Genomic DNA, 20,327 nt, shown 5'->3' on the forward strand with positions numbered 1-20,327 from the left:
CAAGGTTCTTTGTCCTTTGATGATTTGACTATCTATCTTGGTGTCTCTTTGAGTTGATCCTGCTTGTAGTTCATTGAGCTTTCTTTCATGGAATTTGGAAAGTTTGGGGTCATTATTTCTTTAAATATTCTTTCTGCCCCTTTTCTCCTTCTTACCCTCCTGTGGCCCCACGGTGTGTGTGTGTTGGCGTGCTTGGTGGTGTCCCGTGTGTCCCTGGGCTCTGCCCACGTTCCTCAGTATTCTGCCCCGTAGACCGAATCACTTCAACGGCCCTGACTCCAGGTGTGTGGAGCCCTTCTTTTGCTTGCTGAAATCTACTCTTGGATTGCTCTAGTGAGTTTTTAATTTCAGTGATTGTACTGTTCTCCAGAATTTTTGTTGAGTTCCTTTTTATAATTTCTATCTCTTCATTGGTGTTCTCATTTTGTTCAGACATTATTTTCCTGGTTTTGTTTAGTTTTTTGCCCATGTGTTTTTTGTTTTCTGTTTTTTTACCTCTTTGAGCATTTTTTTTGTTTTTCGTCTGGCCGTGCAGCTTGTGGGATCTTAGTTCCCCAACCAGGGGTCGAACCCGGGCCCTCAGCAGTGAAAGCCCCGAGTCCCAACCACTGGACCGCCAGGGAATTCCCTCTTTGAGCATTTTTAAGACAGTTGATTTTAATTCTTTGTCTGGTAGGTCCAGTGTCTGGGCTTCCTCAGAGAGAGTTTTTGTCAGTTTGTTAAAACTAAATGGGCCATACTTCTCTGTTTCTTAGTATGCTCTGTGATTTTTGTTGTTGTTGTTGAAAATTGGACATTTGGGGACATCCCTGGTGGACCAGTAGTTAAGAATCCGCCTTCCAGTGCAGGGTATGCAGGTTCGATCCCTGATCAGAGAACTAAGGTACCACATGCTGCGGGGCAGCTGAGCCTGTGGGCTCTGGAGCCCTCATGCCACAACTAGAGAGAAGCCCGCGCGCCGCACCTAAGACCTGATGCACCCGACACAGCCAAACAAAGTAAATAAATATTAAAAAAAAAAAAGAAAGAAAATTGGACATTTGAATATTATGATGTGGGAATCAGACCCCCCCCCCCCCCGGCCCCCCGCCCGGGTTCGCTGGTTTTGATTGTTGAAGGCCTTGCGTGTGCTCCACTAGAGTTTTGACTGAAATTTCCTTGAATGCCAGGAGCTTAAAAAAAGAGTTGTGTCAGTCTTTGCAGGTTGGCCGTGTGCTGGATTCTTCCTGCACGTGTGTCCGGGCCAGCTACACTTGTGCCTCCTCCTTCACTTCCTGCTTTCCTCGAACCTGTGGTTAGCTGGTGGTGAAAGCCTCAGGTGCTCTCAGTTCTCTTCAGAGCGTGTGTCCTGTCCGAGGCATGTGTGTGACTTTCTCAGCTTCCCAGTGTGCCTGGGCTTCTGAATGCCCTGATTTCCCTGGGCTTCTCTCTGGCTTTTCCTCCTTGGCTTTATGCCATCTGTTGTGTCTCAACTGCCATCTTTGCTGTAGGCAACTGTGCGGTTTTCGTGGCCGTAGAGTCTTTCTTTTCTTTTCTTTTTTTAAAATATTTATTTATTTATTTGGCTGCACCCAGTCTTAGGCTGTGGCGTGCAGGATCTGGTTCCCTGGCCAGGGATCGAACCCGGGCCTCTGCACTGGGAGTCTTACCCACTGGACCACCAGGGAAGTCCCCCTACAGTCTCTCTGAGCAGATCCTGTGCTTTCCCACCCGCTGTGGGTTCTGAGCGAGGCAAAGCAGATGAGCACCTTGCGTCAGCCCTCCGGGTAGCCCTGGACAGGTTACAGCAGACAGACGGTGGTTTGTGAAGAAGGTCTGCTCTGCTCCTCTGGAACCGAGGCCCAGGGCCCCACATGGTGGTCAGAGGCGGCCATCGTTAGCCCATCTTCAAGACGTCTGGTCACCCAGCCGGGTGGGGCCGGGCTAAGGGCAGGTAAAATCAACACAGTGAGCGTATTTTAGATGCCTTTTTCTTGATTCTGCATTCATTTGGTTGCTGTAAACCTTTGGCTGTTTTCCAGAGTTCTGACAAAGTTGGTTCTGGCGGTTTCCGCAGTGTTTTTTTGTTTCTCTGGAGGAATGGGAGTTTGGAGCTGTCTGCTTTGCTGTTTTGCTGATGTCACTCGTAATTTTTTCTCTTTTCATCAGGAATGAGTGGATTTCATTGAAGGCCGTATTACTGTCAGTTAGGTTTTATGGTGTGGGGTTCAGAGTGGCCCGTTAGTTCAACCCTTCTTGCTTTCTGGAGTAACTCCTCCTTCATTACATGGACGGTATTAAATATTCTCGTGTATTAAATTCCCTAGTCTTTAGTGTGTTTGCATCTGTGGTCATATGTGAGCTTGGATTGTGATTTCTGTGTTTAGTGGATTTTGATAGATGGTTATACTGACTTCATGTATCAAGAAGTAGAAATTTCATTCTTTTTTTCTGTGTTCTGATTTGCTAATGTTTGCCTTCATGGTCATTTCTGCTTTTATGTTATGTCTTCAGTTTTGCTTGGTGTTTGTTTGCTCTTTGTTCTTTTCTAACGTCGTGATTCTAGTGCTTACTTCTTTGGCAGGGGGTGCTCATGCCTGCTTGAGTTCCTTTCTTACCCGTGTTATTGTCACCTTGAACTCATGGGGGTGCAGCTGCTGGCTTTACCCTTTATTGAGAAGGTAAGACGTGCACACACGACAGTGTGTCAGCAGCGGCAGTGTCTGTCTCTGTCTCTGCCTCTGTCCCTCGTGTGTGAAAGGAGCTGGTAACGGCCTGCCTCTCCTCGGCGTGTCGTCAGACTGCCTGGATTTCTCTGCCTTTGGGCTTCAGAAACACAAACCTGTGCGTCAGCTTTGTACCCCTGAGGCCTTGTCTCTCCAACGCTGTGTCAGTAATGGTTCTGAAGATGAAATGGAGCTTGCTGGAGAGGGCTCGTCCCGCCCTGGAGGTCACCCCGCGAGCCTGTTTGCAGAGGACACGGTCTCTGCCGTCACAGTGTCTCTGGCCTGCGCGCTGGCCCCAGGGCTCTCGCGCCCGGTTCTGCTGGGCCCTGGCAGTGTTTGGGGGACGGGCCTCAGGTGCGTCAGTGAGGTCCCACGGCAAAAGCTGGAACTGCCTTTGCCGCTGCGCGGGCCCTTCCGTCTCACGGGCCCCCGCTCCCCACCTGGGCTCGGGCACCAGCCTCTGTCGAGGGCCTTTGCTCCTCTGTCCTGGGGCTTCAGGTCCGCCTACTGACTGCGCTGGTCTGGACCTGGGCTGCTCAAAGCCAACTGATAAAGACCTGCTTGTTCACTTTTAGAGAGAGGCCTCTTCCGCTCATGAAGCCGTGTGAGTCCCTCCACCCGCCCGCCCTCCTGCCTCTGCGTCTCCCTGACACTCTCCGTCCCCTGGTCTCCTCACTGCCCCCGCCAGGCACCATCCACACCGCCTGCGAGTAAGGAGACCCCCACTTCACGTGGCTTTGAAAAGGGAAAGTTGCTGCCCCTGGCAGCGCCCGAGGCGGGGACACTGGGATGGCCATCCAGCGGCTTGGTGAGGAGAGCGCGGCCCTGTGCGGGCCCTGCGGCTTCCTGGAAGGAAGAGACCGTCACCTCTTTTCTCTCTCTCTCCTTGAACTTATTTTGAGATAACTGTAGATTTTCATGCAATTGTAGGAAGTGACACAGAGATTCCCCAGTAGCCGTCACCGGTTGTGTAACTGTAGCGCCGTGTCGTAACCAGGAAGCGGAGCCTGATCAGGCCACCAGCCCCATTCAGACTCCTCCAGGTGTGGGGGGTGTGTGTGTGTGTAGTTTGGTGTGACCAAGAACAAAGACACTCATCCCAGGAGCCCCCCACAGACCCCTCACCCCTCATTATCCGGAGCCAGGACATGCGGCTGCCCCCGGCCTGTCAGTGATGGACGGTGTCCTCCAGCAGGAGTATGCTGCAAGCCGCAGCCATGTTTTTAAATTTTACAGAACTCCCATTAAAAATGAAAATGAGGGAATTCCCTGACAGTCCAGTGGTTAGGACTCTGCGCTTTCAATGCCAAGGGCCTGAGGAGGGTGTGGGTTCAATCCCTGGTCAGGGAACTAAGATCCCAGAAGCCGTGCGGTGCGGCCAAAAAAATGAAAGAAAATGAAACAGGTGAAATTCACTTCGGTAAGTATTTCATCTAACACAATATATTTATTTTTCTACGTTATCAGTATAATTATTAATGAAATAGTTTACATTCTTTTTTTGCACAAAGTCTCTAAAATCCAGGTGGCATTTTATGCATATAGCACATCTCGATTTGGAAGAGTCCTGTTTCAAGTACAAAGTAGGCACCAGGGCAGGTGGCTGCCATGCTGGACAGGATGGGGTGGACCAGTCAGGATACCCCCGGTTCACAGTGAGGGAGCGGCGCGGATGGAGGCGGAACGGGGGTTATGCCAGGTTGGGGGGGCATTGGCCGGACAGGCCCCTGGGGTCTGCTGGGGCCCAGCCCCCCTCTCTTCGGGGCTCCTCACAGGGAAACGTAGAGCACTGCAGCCTGCATTTTGGTGTGTGCAGCTGGGTTATTTGTGTCGGCTTGTCTCCGTTTCTTGTTCGCTGGGTGCCAGCAGCCACCTTTGTCACTGCGACGCCTGCGGGCATGTCTCAACCTCTCCAGGAGGGACAGCCCTGTCCTCCGTCGAGAACCCTGTTCCTGACTTAGCTTTGATTTCCTTTTTAACAGTTTCACTGAGCTTCACAGACCACGCGTGTCCCCCGTTTAGTGTCCAGTTCGGTGGCTGTCCGTGTTCTCGCGGAGCTGCGCCTCCGTCGCCGCGGTTTTTCTCTCTCCCCAAAGCTCCTGTGGTTAGCGTCAGCCCCCGCCCCCGGGCCCAGGCAGCCTCCGGCCTGCTTTGTAGATGCAGCTGTCCTGGGTGTGTCGTGTAAACGGAATCGTACAATACGCGACCTCTTGTGTCTGGCGTCATTCTTACCATAATATTTTCAAGGTTTATCCATGTTGTAGCACTTATTTGTACTTCATTGCTTGTTATTGCCAAATAATATTCTGTTGTAATGGATATATCATAGTTTATGTATCCATCCACCATGAGAGCGATCTGGAAATGAATTCCTGCCTCCTAGATGGCTGTGTGGCTCTCCTGCCTCCCGCTTCATTGGCCGCCGTGCCCTGCAGTGGGCGCCTCGGGTGTTGTTTCTTTCTCTTCTGTAGAACGAGCTCCAGGCTGGTCTGGGTTCTGGGGTCCTTGTGTTGCAGGTACGTGAAACCGTTGTTGTGGGCGAGGACGCTCTTGGCCACGTTCAGAAGAATAACATGGCCACCGGTGTTGATGGTCTTAAAGCCGCGTGGAGGGTCTGGCAACTTAGCCGCCCACTCAGCAGATGCTTGAGGTTGCTTGTGAGGTTACCTTGGGCCCCGCTCTCAGGTGTCTCCCGGACTCAAGGAGAAGAAGCTTCTCCCGTCTTTGAAGACATGACCGGGAACCTTGTGGCTTCCCAGAGTGGGTGCTGCTGCCACCTCCCCGCAGCCCCCGCAGCCTTGCCGCCCTGCTCTCCTGCGGCAGCTGCCTGCGCTGGTCAGCCACGGGACGGCCGGGGGTGCTGGGTGCTTGCTTTTTAGTGAGGAAGCGCTTGGCCCCAGACACTCTTTTCACAAGTGCAGCACGTTCGCGCTCTGGTATGACTCTTCATACCTTTAAAAAAGAGAGATATTTACAAAAGACATTATTTGAGAAAGGGCTGTTAACCCCACGTATACAAAGAACTCTTAAAGCTGAATAATAAGAAAACAAAGAACCTGATTTTAACATGGGCTGAAACTCTGAGCAGACTTCTTACCAAAGAAGACATAGAGATAGCAAGTAAGCGTACGGAAAGGTAGCCAACACCATGAGATTTGCGCATTAAAACCGTGGGATACAACTACACGCCTGTCGGAGCAGTGGAAGTCCAGAACGCCGACACCACCAGATGCCGGGAGGTTGTGCGCAGCAGTGCTGCGGGGAGTGCAGAACGGTGCAGCCACTTTGGAAGACAGTTTGGTGATTTCCTACAAAACTAAGCATCTCTTACCTACGATCCGGGAGTCGTGGTCCTCAGTGTTTACCCAAAGGAGATGAAAACTCACATCCACATGGAAACCTGCACATGGATGTGTACAGCAGCTTTACTCGTAATTGCCAAAGGCAACCAAGCTGTCCTTCAGGAAGTGAATGGATAAACTGCACATCCAGACAGTGGAGTCATATTCAGCGCCAAAAACAAGTGATCAGGGGACTTCCCTGGCGGTGCAGTGGTTAAGAATCCGCCTGCCAATGCAGGGGACATGGGTTCCATTCCTGCTCCAGGAAGATCCCACACACCGGGGAGCAGCTAAGCCTGTGCACCACAACTACTGAACCCAAGCGCCACAGCTACTGGAGCCCGTGTGCTTAGAGCCCGTGTTCCTCAACCAGAGAGGCCACCACAGTGAGAAGCCCACACACCGCAACGAGGAGTAGCCCCCGCTCATCGCAACTAGAGAGAGCCCTTGTGCAGCAATGAAGACCCAACGCAGCCAATAAATAAATAAAATGAAAAATAATAAAAAACCAACAACAACAAGAAACAAGTGATCTGACAAGCCAGGGAGGAAGCGTAAACGCATGTGACTAAGTGAAGGAAGCCAGTCTGAAAAGGCTGCATACTGTAGGATTCCAACCATAGGGGATGATACCATGTGAAACCCACAGTGTCCAGCTCCCAGGGTGAGCCCTGCTGTGTGGACTGTGGAGGCGGAGTGTCCGTGTCAGTCCATCACCTGTAATGTGTGTATCGCTCTGGTGGGGGAGGCTGGGTGTGTGTGGAGGAATTCTGTACTTTCCTCTCGGTTTTGCTGTGAACCTAAAACTACTCAAATAAATAAATAAATAAGGTCTATTTAAAAAAAAAAAAGAGGGTAAAGAGGCCATATGGGACCCTCTCGCTGTTCAGCGGATGCCTTGCTCTAGAGCTGCTGCCTGATTGTCGCTCCCCTGGAGGTGATGCGCTTAGAAGCTCGTGAAACAAACTAATTTTCCCAGCAAACAGCATCCCTGTCTCAGCTGCAGGTTCACGCCACCGTGTTTTCTTTCCCTCCAGGACAACCCTCCCTATGACAAGGGGGCCTTCAGAATCGAAATCAACTTTCCCGCAGAGTACCCATTCAAACCACCGAAGATCACATTTAAAACGAAGATCTATCACCCGAACATTGACGAAAAGGGGCAGGTCTGTCTGCCGGTAATTAGTGCTGAAAACTGGAAGCCAGCAACCAAAACCGACCAAGGTAAGGCGTCTCCTCGTGTCTTCTGGGGACGCTGCTGTGGGGAGGTCCCTTTCGATGCACTGACCCCCATGTCGTCCCTCCCCCCCCCCCCCCCCCGCCCTGTGTCCCCGAAAGGCCGCTGCTGTCCCATGGGCATGGCGCGTCTCAGCTAAGCTTCAGCCCGCACAGGTATTCCTGTGTTCGGGCCCGGGGGGGACCCATGCAGACAGACCCACCCAGCTCAGCACTCGCTTTTCGTGCAGGGAGGGCTGTGGAGGGCTCCTGAGGCCTGGGCTGCCTGGAGGGCAGTTAGCACGTGGACTCAGACTGGAAGGGGAAGGGAGGGTGTTGAGGGCCTGCGGCTGAGAGCCGGAGCCCCGTGGTGGGCCGCAGGATGGCGGGGCTGGCTGGGGCGTTGCGGGAGGGCACCACCAGACTTGAGGGCAGTGTGTCCAGGTGAAAGCATGTGGTTGGCCTCAGCAGGCCTGGAACTCCCTGTGTGATCCTGGGCACCCTCATTTTTCCGGGAAGAATGCTTGATTCAGTATTGCGGTCACCCCTTCTTGTCCCCGGAACGTGACTAAACTGTTACAGACTGTGTCTAGTTTTTACTCTTAATTCTAGAACTTCCCTTTGCAATCCTAACCTCATATTTTTGGTGGCTTTCTTATAAGTAACTCCCTGAACCACTTACAGTCTTTTTAGATTAAGGAGAATGGATGAGGCTGGAATTTGAGAGGCTGCGGGTGTTTTTGTTTTTTTTCTGGTGACTGATATAAACAGTTATTTTCCAGTGGAACCCCTGGAAGATGGATTTAAAAGCCTTTCACAGGGGAAGACTGACTGGAACCTATCACCATGCAAGGGACCCACCCGCCAGGCCCCCACAGCTGAACAGCAGAAAGGAGCGGGGGCCGAGCATGGAGTCACAGTGGAGGGTCTCGTGGGGCTCGGTGCTGGGCGGTGCACGAGCCGATGTCTGTAAGAGGTTGACAGAGTTGTTCTTAAGGGCACAGGCCTGGTTTTTCTGTACACACTCTGAGCTCTGTGTAGGAGGCGGCCGGACCACCTCCCTCACCTGAGAACTGGGCGCGGGTACCTGAGCTTTTGCCCCCTTCATGGGGCAGGCTGTCCAAGAGGGCTGGGGCAGCACTGGTCCTGTTTTCAGCTTCAGGTCTCAGTGTGCAGCCAGCATGCTCTGCTTTCCCAGGTTGTGGGTGCTTTTTTTGACTAGTCAGATAACCTAAGAGAGGTTTTTCATTCTTTTGTATTGGTTGACTTAGGTTTTAAAGCTATTTAAAGCTATTTATTTACTGCGTTGGGTCTTTGTTCCTGCACGTGGGCTTTCTCTAGTTGTGGTGAGCAGGGGCTACTCTTCGTTGTGGTGCGGGGGCTCCTCATTGCCGTGGCTGCTCTTGTTGCAGAGCACAGGCTCTAGGCGTGTGGGCTTCAGTAGTTGCGGCACACGGGCTCAATAGTTGTGGCTCACAGGCTCTAAAGCGCAGGGTCAATAGTTGTGGCACATGGGCTTCGTTGCTCCGTGGCATGTGGGATCTTCCTGGGGCAGGGATGGAACCCATGTCCCCTGCATTGGCAGCCGGATTCTTTACCACTGCGCCACCTAGGAAGCCCCTAAAGCTAAAACTTTTATCTTCAACAGGGTGGTGTTCTGCCTGCAGCGATGGGCAGCATTGCTATTTTGTTGTGGGAGACAGGGTTTCTCTCTGGAAGATCATTGTGTAGATTTGTGCAGCATGGCCTTAAGCGCGTCCTCACACACTGCAGGAATGTTGTCCCTGGCACTTGACACCCTGTCCCCCATGTCTCTGTTACCTTCTACTGTATTACAAACCACCTCAAAACTTAGTGGCTTAAAGTAGCTACAGTTTGTTGTTTCTCGTTGTGTAGGTTGGCTGGGCTCTGCTGGGTGCTTCTGTAGCTGGTCATTCCCGGGTCACTCGTGGTCCACTGTGATTCAGCATTCACAGCACCTCTGTAGCAGATGTGGCTAACTCCTGCAGCAGCACACGGAGTGTCCAGAACAGGCGGACCTGTAGTCAGAAAGGAGGCTGCTGTTTGTCAGGGGCTGGGGGAGGGGACTAGGGAGCGATTACTAAGGGGAGTGGGTGTTCTCTGGGGGGTGATGAGAACGTTCTGGAGTTAAAGAGCGGTGGTGCCACACGATCTTGTGAATACACTAAAAACAACTGAATTGTAGGCTTCTCAGTTTATTTTTTAGTATGTGGATTATATCTCAGTTTTTAAAAAGAAAGAAGCATTAAAAATTGAGCAAAAATAGGAGAAAAGCTGAGAAACAAGGCAAACCTGTGTCATGCAGAAAGGTGGCAGGAGCCGGCCGTCGTAACAACCCCCAGAAGGGACGTGAGATGGAGCTCCCTCGGCAGCGTGTCTGGTCCGCTGCCCGTCTAGCAGCAGAGCAAGGGCCTCGTCTGCTGGTCCGTGAGACTCACCACATGAAACACAGTCAGTATGGAAGCCTGTGTGATACTGACCTCTCTACATAGCAAACAGCACAGCAACACAATTATATAAACAGAAAAGCCAGGTTCATCAATTGAGTGCTCAGTCCGCCCACACCCAGTGTTGTCCCGTAGCAAAGCACGTAGGTTACACTTAGGAAGACGCAAATACAGTAAACAGGAAGAGCTTGATACTCACTTTCTAGCACGATCCATGGAAGACACTGCATTGCACGCGGGAGGGCATGGGTCACGTTCTACTGCGTGAGAGCAGAGCACGCTGGCTGGGTCTCCATGAAAAGGGGAAGTGACAGACATGGTTTACATCCTCCATCACAAACTGTCAGAAAGAACAGAAACAAGGAGATCTTACAGGCTTTAGTAAGCGAAAGAGGTGAGTTTTGGTGCTGTTTTTAAGCCGCTGCATTTTGGAGGGGAAAGGTGCTTCAGAGTAGCGTGTGCGTCAGGGACGCGATGAAGCCAGCTTGGTCATTTGTGGGCGTGATGCGCGTGCCACGTGCGTGAACGTGACGGAGGGGCCGTGGTTGCGGCATGGAGCAAGCCAGCGCAGCTGGGCTTTCCTGCACTTTACCCCCCGAGCAGCAGAGACGGGGGAGGTGCTCATGAGGACTACTAAGCAGACCTTACTTAAAGCAAGTTCTCAGAAAAGGATTCGACAGACTGCAGACTTGTAAAGTGAATTATCTTTTGAAAAGCAGGTCTTAATGGTTAACAAACGGCTTGATGCCTCCTACGTTAAGTATTAAGATGGTCGTGGTGAGAAGCGGACGTGCCTGAGTCTCCATAGTGGAAGAAAACTTGGAAGCTCATCCGTGTCAACTCTGCTGTTTATGCTGTAAGGCACATGTGGCTCAGGTGTCCCCAAAGTCAAGAACAAGAAAGGAGAACGCAGCAGCCGCCTGGCTGAGCGTGGGCTGGGGTGTCTCGGAGACGCAGAGAAAGCGCCCCTCCGCAGCGTCTTGCTCCAGCGGCTGCTTCCTCCGGCCGGGGCAGGGGGCAGCCGCTGCGGGTGCCTGCCTTCGGTTCCTGGCGAGTGAGGGTGCTTTTCCGTGAGAGTTACTAACGGTTACTTTCCTTTAAACAATGTTTCTGTTGTGACTTAAAGAAATATATTTAGTAAATAATCCCTTAGGCTTCATGTGGATTTGTGGCAAACAGGAGAAATAGGAACAAATAGCTTTTTTAGCCCATTCCTTGTGGTGCTGGGGCGAAGAGCGTGGGTCCCAGTAAAGGTGTCTGGCATCAGCGGTCCCGAGGACGGAGGCCTTTTTGCTAGGATGGTGGAGGTGCCTGGTCCTGGTGGGGGTCGGGCTGTGTGAGGGGATGTGTTTGAGAAGCCTGGTGGCTGCGTGTGCCCCGCTTCTGAGGAGGCCTGGGCTCCTGGGCCTTCCTTACTTCCCCTCCTCCCCCCACTCCCTCCTTCCCCCGCGCCCCCTGCAGGGCTTGCTGTTCAGCACACCTGGGCCCCCCTGCCCTTTGGGGGAGCCTTGTGGAAGCCACCCCGAGCCACCCAGGTGACTTCTGCCTCTGCAGGGGACGGGGCAGTGCTGCTGAGGGCTGCTGCCTCCCTGGGGTGAGACAGGGCGGTCGAGGGACCCTTTCTTGGCTGTTGAGGAGCTGCTGGGGGTCTTCCAGGGTGGGCTCGTTATCCATTTACATGGTGCAGGTCTGTCTCTCACCCGGAACCGACTGTCGTGCTGGGCACACTGCCCAGTCCCTGCCCTGGAGAAGCGTCACCTGCGTGAGAGTGGGGGTGGGAGTGACTGGGGGCTGAGACCTCCCCCGTACGTCCGTACAGGAAGGCTTCCTGGAGGAGGAGGAGGCGGCGGCGGCGTCACCCTGTGGGGTTCGTTATCCCTGTAGCCCTGGCTGTGGATCCTCCGTCACTGTCTTCTCATCACAGGGGAGCGGTGGGCTGAGTGCGGCTGGTTAGAGCTTTGGATGACTGGGAGGCTGCTCTGTCTGAGAAGCACGTAGATGTTTACTTGGAGCTGCGTTTCTAGCCGCGCCCCTTCCAAGGGCCTTCTAACCAGCGGTGCCTTGTCCTTTTCTTGGCAGTCATCCAGTCCCTCATAGCACTGGTGAACGACCCCCAGCCCGAGCACCCGCTTCGGGCTGACCTAGCTGAAGAATACTCTAAGGACCGTAAAAAATTCTGTAAGAACGCTGAAGAGTTTACAAAGAAATATGGGGAAAAGCGACCTGTGGACTAAAATCTGCCGCGATCGATTCCAGCGAGTGTGAGCAGAGACCCCAGCAGTGTATTCAGACACCCTGCAAAGCAGGACTCTGTGGAAGATTGACCGTGCCACTGCCTGGCGTCTGCGTGGGGCAGTTACTAACTTTCTACAGTTTTCTTAATCAAAAGTGGTCTAGGTAACCTGTAAAGAAAGGATTAAAAATTTAAGATGTTCTAGTTCTGCTTTCTTTGTTTTAAAAATCACTGCTTCGATCTACTTTAAAAGAATGGTGTTTCCTTTCCTGTCCAAATTTATCCAGAATCTTCAATTTACATTTTAGCCCATAGGTTAAAATAAAAGGTTGTGGTTCCCCTCTCCCCCTGCCCTTGCAACTCCCACTTTCTTGGATTTAGTTTGTTTTTCATCACTCACGTCCCCAGACCCAGGCCCCGCCTCCCACCGGGAGGGGCAGTGCTGGCCTCTGAGGCGCGTGGCCTGGGGTGGGCGTCCATTAAGATTCTCTCGACTCTGATTTGTGACATCCTTTTAAAAAATTTTAAAAACCACCAACCACCTCCACTCCCACCCCAACCCCCAGCCGCACCCCAAGAAAAGCCGTGGAAAGGGAGGCCCAGCTCTTCTGTAACACTCTGGCTGATGTTACCCCAGTAACGCTGACCAGACAGGTGGATCCTGCTATCCACGTCGTGATCAACTCCAGCCGGGCCGGCCTGCTTCGGGAGACCCCCCCGGCACCCGGTCTGCGGCAGCCCCTGGAGGCCTGCCAGCCTGAGGACGGTGCGCCTGTGGGAGGACTTTCTCACCAGAGAGGCTTCAGAGGCTCCAGGTTGCCACTCCTCCCTGCAGCCGTTCTAGAAGATGTCCAGGTCCCTGCAGACAGTGCTCAAAAGCCAGAGTGTCTACTTGAAATTCCACGCTCACCTGTCACCGACGTGTCCACCCGACGTGGCTCGGAGCTCGCTCTCCGCGTCCTCAATGCAGCAGCCCCACTGCGGCCCTTCCTCAGCACGTTTGACCCTCCGGCAGACTCCGCTGTCACCGGCACCAGCCTGGGGTCGCCAGCACCCCACTGGCCCTTCCTCTGGAGCATCCGGGCGGCCCGGCCCAGGAACAGGACGGCCTCCCTCTCCCTCTGGACTCACGGCCTTTGCGGAGTCAGGCTCCACGTGAAGCTCACCCAGTAATATCCTTTACGTGTTTTATATTGTTTTGACTGCCTTTTTTTGTAGAAATAAAAATTGACCTTAGAATTTATCATCGGATGAACTTGTAAGGATTTGAATGTTAATGTCTTTTCAAAAGCAAGTGGGACTGTCCCTGAAATAGTAGAGTCCTTGTCACTGACACCCAGAGGAAGCCAGTGGTCCGAGCACTGGGTGTCACCACGTCCACTTCTGCCACTGGTGGCTTCCCTTCTGGGCGCTCTGGGGGCTAGATCCTGTGGAGAAGAGGACTTAAACTTGGCTTTCTGTTTTACTTTTAGTTCTGTAACTTGAGATCTTTCCGGGCTTGCAGACCTGAGGCGGCGCGGCTTTACCTGTGCAGAGGTGGGGCGGTGGTGGGTGAGGCCCGCGGCGGGTGGTGCACGCAGCTTCTCTAGGCCCGGGCATGCAGGAGGCAGGTTCTGGAGCCTCCCGTGCGCCTGGGCTGGCAAGGGCGCCGGCCAGCATGTCCACGTCTGTCTCTTCATCAGCAGAAAGGCGATGGTGGACTTTATTTCCCTCACACGCAGATTTGTAATAAAATGCCAAATTCTGTCAGAAGCTGCCCAGATAAGCCACCATTTGTTCTCATCGCTTCTCTGAATCCAGAAATATTGCCATTTATGGAAACTCTCCCACTGCTTCCTGTTTCCACCAGCGTAGCTCCGCCCACCTGCCCCCTCCCTCTCTGCCTGCCACCTGGAGGACATCCACCGTGGTCGAAGCCGGCGACCCCACTGGGACGCGCATCCTCTGGCCTTGCAGCCGGGGTTCCCCCATCAGCAGGGGCCTGGCCTCCGAGAGCAGGGAGGCGGGCGCTCCCCCAGCCACCGGGCAGGCGTGGAGCGTGCCAGCAGGCAGCCTTGCTGCGCCGGGGCCAGGCAGCCAGCGCCCTAGGGCAGGGGAGGGCTGTGAGCACCATACCTCCCAGGGGCCCCGGGGATGCCTCCCGCCCGGCCCCCCGCCCCTCCCCCCTTGGCGGGGACTAAGGCTTCCTGAGATGCTGCCATCCGCTCTGCTGCCCTTAATAAAAATGCTCTCGGACACTGTCTGGTCGTGTGGGTCTCTTCCTTCCTGGGGGTGGGCAGTGCCAGTGCCCTGGAGTCTTGGGCAGGTTCTGCTGGCTCCTTTCTCCCCACACCCGGCCTCCAGGAGAGGCCCGCAGACGTGTTGCAGCCACACGGAGGGGAGCAGAAAGGGCTGCAGAGACACCCTGGGTGGCTGGGGTGGGGCCCCAGGAGGGTGCTGTCGAAGGAGGTCAGGGAGCTGGGGAGGGTGTGCCGAGGGGGGAGCTGGGCCACTTCCTTGAAGGGTTCCAGCCCACACCCGCCTCTGGGTCTCAGCACCGGGCCGGCCAAGGCTCTGACACTTGTTTATTGTCAGCTGAGTCCCCTGCTTGGCGTCTGATACCGGCTGAGACCCCGACAGCTAGGTCTGCAGGTCCAAGAGGGGACTTCCCCGGGCATCATCTCAGCAGGAAGCCAGGAGGCTGGGGGCCTGCCTTGATCATCAGTGGGAACTCGCTCATCATGGCGCCGTCCCGACTCTCAGGACAGCCCCATGGGCGCCGCCACCCCGCTTTCCCAGAGGAGGAGGGTGCCTCTGCCGAGGGCCCCTGGCCTGTGCTTTTCCAGCCTGGCTGCTGTGCCCTCGCCTCCTGCCAACGGCTCCCTTTGAGTCCAGACACAGACACAGCCCTTCCCCAACGCCTGTGAGACCCTCTCAACTCCAACTCCATTCTCCCGCCTTCCTCACTCTGTTCATCTTTGAGTTCGAAATACACGTTGACTTCATGACTGCAGCCTGGCTTCTGGCGCCCTCCCCCCTGGGGCTCCCCTGGCCAGGGCCCTGGACACCCCGGTGCGAAGTCCACAAGGGCAGCCTCAGCCCCGCTCTCACCTCCTCCTTTGGCAGCATGTCGTGCCACACCCCGCAGGGACGCACCCGAGCCTCCGTCCTCTCGCTCGTCTGCACTGGCTCCTCCTCGCCTGCTTCCCTCGCACAGCACGAGCAGAGCTGACGGCTGGACCTCGCGCGGCACGGTGTGCTGGCAGCCTGGTCCCCCGGGGCGCTGTCCCCCGTGGTGACATTGGCCACCCGGCTTGGTTCCCCGTGCTCTGCTCTGCTGTGTTCCCACCTCCCTCTCCAGCCCGGTCACACGACTGTCCCCATGTGTGTACCAGACCACGAGCTCCTTACAGGCTGTGTCCCAGCTCCCTGCGCCTGAAGAGTGGTGGGTAACAGTAAACCCCTAGCCTGGGCCACCCCTGGCACAGCAGGTTTGACGTGAAAAATGTCCCATCTACCCAGTGGGACGCTGGTGAGCAGCCTGGAGACGGGCCCCTGCCTTCCTGTGCCCTTCCCTCCACCCTTCAGGGCGTGCGGCCTAGGGCTGGTCTGGGCCCTCATCTCTGCTCCTCCTCCTCTGGCTCCCTGGGTGACACTGGCCACTCCCAGTTTCCCCCAGCATCTGTGCAGACCCCCAAGTCTCTCCCGTCACCCACACCTCTCTCCTGGGCCCCAGAGCCACACAGCCAGCTGCCGCCTCAGAACAGCAGACCTGCCTCGAGGGAGGGGCTTCTGTGCTGGCCAGTTCCAGCCAGCAGTCTGCGCAAAAGCAGCCAGACCCCCGTGGGCCCAGACAACGCGGCCAAGGCCAGACCAGTTCATAGCCCTGGACGAAACGGGCAGGAAGGGCCTGCGACTGCAAGAGTCAAGGTCAAAGGAAGGGTAGGGGTAGAGGATGGAGCAGAAGGAGGGGGCTGAAACCACCAGTCAAGGGGATGGGGTCCTACCCTCACCCCTTCAGAAAGTACAGAGAGCTCTTTTGGCCCTGGTTCCATGCTTGGCACAGACAAAGGCCCAGTACACGTCGAGTAAATGAACAGGCAGCTTCACAGCTGTGCTCCGCTGTCCCCATCTCTAGGTCTGCAAAATGGGGACACCGGTGCGTGCACACAGGCACTGTGGCGTGCGATTCCATGAGGCAAGAAGGGCCACGTGAGGCTCCACCTGCTCCTGGCATTGCTGTGATCAGGCCACAGGAGCCCCGGTCACAGGGCACCCGCACATCACCAGGGATCCCGTGTACCCAGAAGACGTCCCTCCTGGAAAAGCGTGAACACACTCCTGCAAGCTTGCAGTACCTCTGCAGACCCATCCCCTAGGATGGCAAAGGGCTGCTTCCTGAGAACAGGTGATGTCTTTTGACGTCAGAATCAAGGGTATGATATGCCTCCCAAAAAGTAGCCTGGTGAGACATTCTTCTGACCCCCTCACCCCCCCCCACCCCCGCCCCCTGCCAAAGAAAAAAGAATGAAGAGAGCCCAAGCACAAGCAGTGCTGGTGGTGGAGGCGCTGCAGATGTTTTCTGGAACAGGGACCTCGGTGGGCCCCAAAGGAGTTTCATGTCCTTCTGGTGTCTGGGAAGGTTTCCCAGGCACAGTGTATGAACACCCAAGTTTACAGGACACATGTTACTTTATTAAAATACAGCCATCGCTGCCCCGTGTGCCCAAACAAGGAAGACGCTTACACGGTACTGACACACACCCCCTACCCCCAATGCTTGGCAGGCCCCAGGCCCAGAGGTCACGGCCGCCACCCGCAGCCAGAGGGCTTGCATAAGCTCTACCACCATTCTGGGCCATGAGGACCTGGGCACAAAGCTGGCAGCATCCAGCCCAGGAAGTCACAGCTTGCTCTGCAACCTGGTTCCCTTCCTGTGCGTCAAGGGGCGTTAATGCTTGGCTGTCTGCCTGGGTCACGGTGGGGAGGGCTCCAGAAAGGTTTCCAGAGCTGGTTCGCTGGGGGCCCCCTCTCCGGGCCTCTTGGAGTCTAGCTCGTGGAGGGCACAAAGCTGCACACCGTCCTGGGCCAGCTGAGCCCGCAGCGCCGGCGCCAGGAGGACGCGCAGCTCGTGCAGGCGCTCCCAGGAGCAGGAAAAGGCATCAGGGCCCTCACCGCAGCCCCCAGCCGGAGGCACACTAGGGTAGCCAGGGTGTGCCATCAGCTCGGCTGTCACCAGACGGCCCGTGGGTATACCCTCCAGGGCCCGAGCCAGCGCCCCTGACACACGATGCACAGACATGTGCCGGCCACAGGTGCTCAGGCCCACGAAGACATCGGTCCACCTGTAGATGCCAGGGCATCAGCGGCGGGACCGAGGGCCACGATGGGCAGGGGTAGGCCAGGGGAAGGACGGGTCTGGGGCGGGGAGAACACCGGTCGAGGATGAGAAACGCGCTGGGACCTGAGCCCGGCAGGGGGCCGGGGGCCTTACCGCAGGCCGTGGTGGGCGAAGGGGCCTATGGCGGCGTGGGCATCTTGCTCCACGGAGCAGGCGAAGGCGCGCGCTGGGGCCTCCAGCCACGTGCAGCCTGCCACCCCGCGCTCCAGGGGCAGCCTAGTGAAGCGCACCCCGCAGACCTGCAGCGCCTCCGCGAACACCCGGCACACTCCTGCGAAGGGGGCGGAGTCAGGCAGAGGCACGTTCCCCCCCCCGCCACACCCCCCCCCCCCCGGCCTGGGAGCACCAACTCACGCACCTGGAAGCACGTGCACGTGCTGGTGCCCGTCCACGTGAGTAGGCTCCCTGCCCAGTAATTCCCGGAACCGGCTCAGCTGGGCCTCCATCTCTTCTCGCACCTGGAGAAAGAAGGTGATGGCACCTTGCACGTCCGGGAGCAGCTACCCAGGAGGACCCCGTCCAGGTGGTCCCCTGTAATCAATCCTTCGTTTGAACCAGGGAGGCACCGAGCGCCCAATTCTGCCCCCAAAGATTTCACGGTACCCTCGGGGCGGAGTCTTGGGGGAGTCACCGCGAGCATCCTTCCTGAAGCCGCACCGCCGCACCTCCGCACCTGGGGCAAGACGACGTCTCCAGCCGCCACCGCCTCCCGGAAGCCCATCTTGCCGAGGAAGAAGCCTTCGGGGCCGAGCAGCGAGGAGGCGCCGCGCCGGGCGGGGCCCACGGGGCGGCCCTCGGATAGGTTGGCGTGGAGGCCCGTGGGGATTCGGTGCCTGCGGGCCGAGCGCGAGCTGGAGCACCGGCGGCGCGGGGCGGCGGCCCCCAGCCCCGCCCGGACCCTGCTGGGGGCCGCCGCTCACCTGCGGGCCAGCTCAGCCGCGCTCTCGGCGGCCGCGCCGTTGACCAGCAGGGACACGCTGGTCACAGCCCCCTCCAGGAAGGCTTCTACGATGCCCTCGTCGCGCCGCGGGCAGTAACCGAAGTCGTCAGCCGTGACCACCAGCCGCACCCGGGGCCTGGCCATGGCCCCTCCACGCGCGGCTCCGGGCCGATGCGCGCGGGCCGGCCGGTCCAGGCCCCGCCCCGCCCCAGACGCGGCCCGAGGCCCCGCCCCGACGCCCGCGCCCGGCGCGCCCGCGCTTGGCCTTTGTTCCCGCCACCTGCTGGTCTCAGGGGTCCCTGCAACCGCCAGCCACCCAAAGCGCCCCGCCCCAGCTGGGCCGCGCGGCCCGGCTTAGGGCATCGCGCAACTTGCAGTGGCTGCAGATATGAAAAACGGAAAAATCAAACCTGAAGAGAAAAGAAGATCTCTTACCCTCCCCCCAGGTCACCACCGTTCACTTTCCGGGTAGTGCCTCGCAGTCCTTTCTCTAAGCAAATAAACACACCCACGTTTTCTGCTCCTCCACCCCAAGCTTTCTTGTGTTGTTTCGGGAAGTCGATGACGACATCCGTGTTATCTCATTCTTGTAGTGTTTCGCTTTTTTTATAGTGACTATGAACCTTTTCATGTTTTTATTAGCTATTTGTATTTCTTCTATTTCAAATTGCCTGTTTGTGTTTTGCTGATTTTCTAAGATGAGGCTTTTTCTTGATTTATAAAAGCTCTGAGCAATAAGAACATGAGAGGAAACTTGGATACCGATGGCTCCGAGAAAGCATCCGTCCCAGCTTCCGTCTCTAGAGCTCTGTGCCAGGCTACAGCTTTTCCATTCATGGCCTCCTTCTTTCCTCTGTGATCCAGAAGAGCTTTCCTTACCGATGACTTTACAAATAGTCACCGTTGTTGACAGCCGGGGTTTTCAGCGTGATGTGGCTGTCTTGATTTTCCCAGTGGAAAGTGCAGTATTTGTGTCCAGCCTGTGAGGCTGGTCATGTCATTCCTGTTTTACAGATGAGGAAACTGAGGCTCAGAGGGGTAGTGTCTTGCCCTACCTGACTCTGTGGGGAGCAGTGGAGCTGGGACCGACCTGTGGAGCTCTGGCCTGCGTCTAGTCTGCTCTGGTCCTCTACGCCCTGCTTGCCCCCAGGTCAGGGGCAGAGAGGGCAGAGCCCAGCTGGAGAATAACAGATAATACCCACCTCGGGGGTGGGGGGGGGTTGTGAGAATTCGAGGCCTCAAAGAGCCCTTCACCAAGGTCTTGGCATAAGGACTATTGTGTTCAATAGTGATGATTCAACTGTGGGACCTCAACCAACCGGCATTCTCCATTGGGAAGCTGGTAAGGCCAGAAGCCTTGAGGGTCCGCGATTGGAAAGAGGAGATTCACATGTACTGAGCACCTACTGGTATTAGAAAGATCATAGATTAGGGGTGAGCTCTGCAGTTCCTCTCTCCCAGGAGCGCTGTCGGACAATCAACAACACGGTGTGGCAGAGCCTGGGATGGGGTGATACCCCAGAGGGGGATGGGCCCTCTGGGAAGGCTTCTCCGAGGAGGAGGTGGGGGTGGGGGTTGCATTAGATGGAGCCTCAGGGCAGAGAGGGAGAGGAGGGAGAAGAGGTAAAGATAAAGAGGGTCTTAGGGTGAGGGTGTGTTGTAGGAAGACTTGATGTACTCTCCAAAGCCATGTGGAAGGACGCTCAGCTCCACTTACAGAGAAGGAGCAGACGGTTAGAGAGGCTGGGTCCCAGCGGCAGGACAGCGCAGCGAGGAGCGGAAGCTAGTCTGTGGCTTAGAGCCGGGCCTCCTTCCACTGAGCAGGGTTGCCAGACGCTGGGGAGGCCACTCTGGGCGAGGAGAGGACCCTGGAAAGGCGCAGTCCGCGAGCAGGAGCCCAGGACAGCTCATGGACAAGACAGGAGCCGAGGAAGGTGCTCGTGTCGCCGGGGGAGGCCAGGGCTTGGTCCCTTAGGCTCCCCTCCGGGCCGGACCCCGCGGGTCAGCAGCTGCCGCAGCCTCAGCCTCGGGCTCCCTCGGCGGAT

General features: G+C 56.2%; 2 protein-coding genes across 3 annotated transcripts in view; one reads left to right on the forward strand and one right to left on the reverse strand.

Moving 5' to 3' along the window:
• Positions 1-12,524, forward strand: part of UBE2L3 (ubiquitin conjugating enzyme E2 L3) — a 33,919-nt gene extending 21,395 nt beyond the window's left edge. The window contains exons 3-4 of one of the 2 annotated variants that reach the window (XM_057745880.1): positions 7,084-7,270; positions 11,809-12,524. In XM_057745880.1, the coding sequence (XP_057601863.1) occupies positions 7,084-7,270; positions 11,809-11,963 (342 nt within the window). In that variant the 3' untranslated portion in view covers positions 11,964-12,524. The remainder of the gene's footprint in view (positions 1-7,083; positions 7,271-11,808) is intronic. The other variant, XM_057745881.1, reaches the window with a different exon arrangement.
• Positions 12,525-16,621: 4,097 nt separating this feature from the next.
• YDJC (YdjC chitooligosaccharide deacetylase homolog) lies at positions 16,622-18,479 on the reverse strand. The gene is made up of 5 exons (XM_057746106.1): positions 18,263-18,479; positions 18,016-18,175; positions 17,701-17,800; positions 17,436-17,613; positions 16,622-17,286 (listed from the first exon to the last, which is right to left on the reverse strand). The coding sequence occupies exons 1-5, from the start codon at positions 18,424-18,426 to the stop codon at positions 16,917-16,919; spliced, it is 972 nt and encodes a 323-aa protein (XP_057602089.1). The 5' UTR covers positions 18,427-18,479; the 3' UTR covers positions 16,622-16,916.
• Positions 18,480-20,327: the final 1,848 nt, after the last annotated feature.

This window comes from Hippopotamus amphibius, chromosome 8 (assembly GCF_030028045.1).
Source record: "Hippopotamus amphibius kiboko isolate mHipAmp2 chromosome 8, mHipAmp2.hap2, whole genome shotgun sequence".
NCBI classification, from domain to species: Eukaryota; Metazoa; Chordata; class Mammalia; order Artiodactyla; family Hippopotamidae; genus Hippopotamus; species Hippopotamus amphibius.

Excerpts from the sequence above, each read along its gene's own strand:
- YDJC (XM_057746106.1), bottom strand. The coding sequence starts at position 18,426 with ATGGCCAGGCCCCGGGTGCGGCTGGTGGTCACGGCTGACGACTTCGGT. Across the intron at positions 17,614-17,700 it reads GCACGTGCACGTGCTTCCAG|GAGTGTGCCGGGTGTTCGCG; the intron begins GTGCGTGAGTTG and ends CCCCCTTCGCAG. Across the intron at positions 17,287-17,435 it reads TTCGCCCACCACGGCCTGCG|GTGGACCGATGTCTTCGTGG; the intron begins GTAAGGCCCCCG and ends TGGCATCTACAG.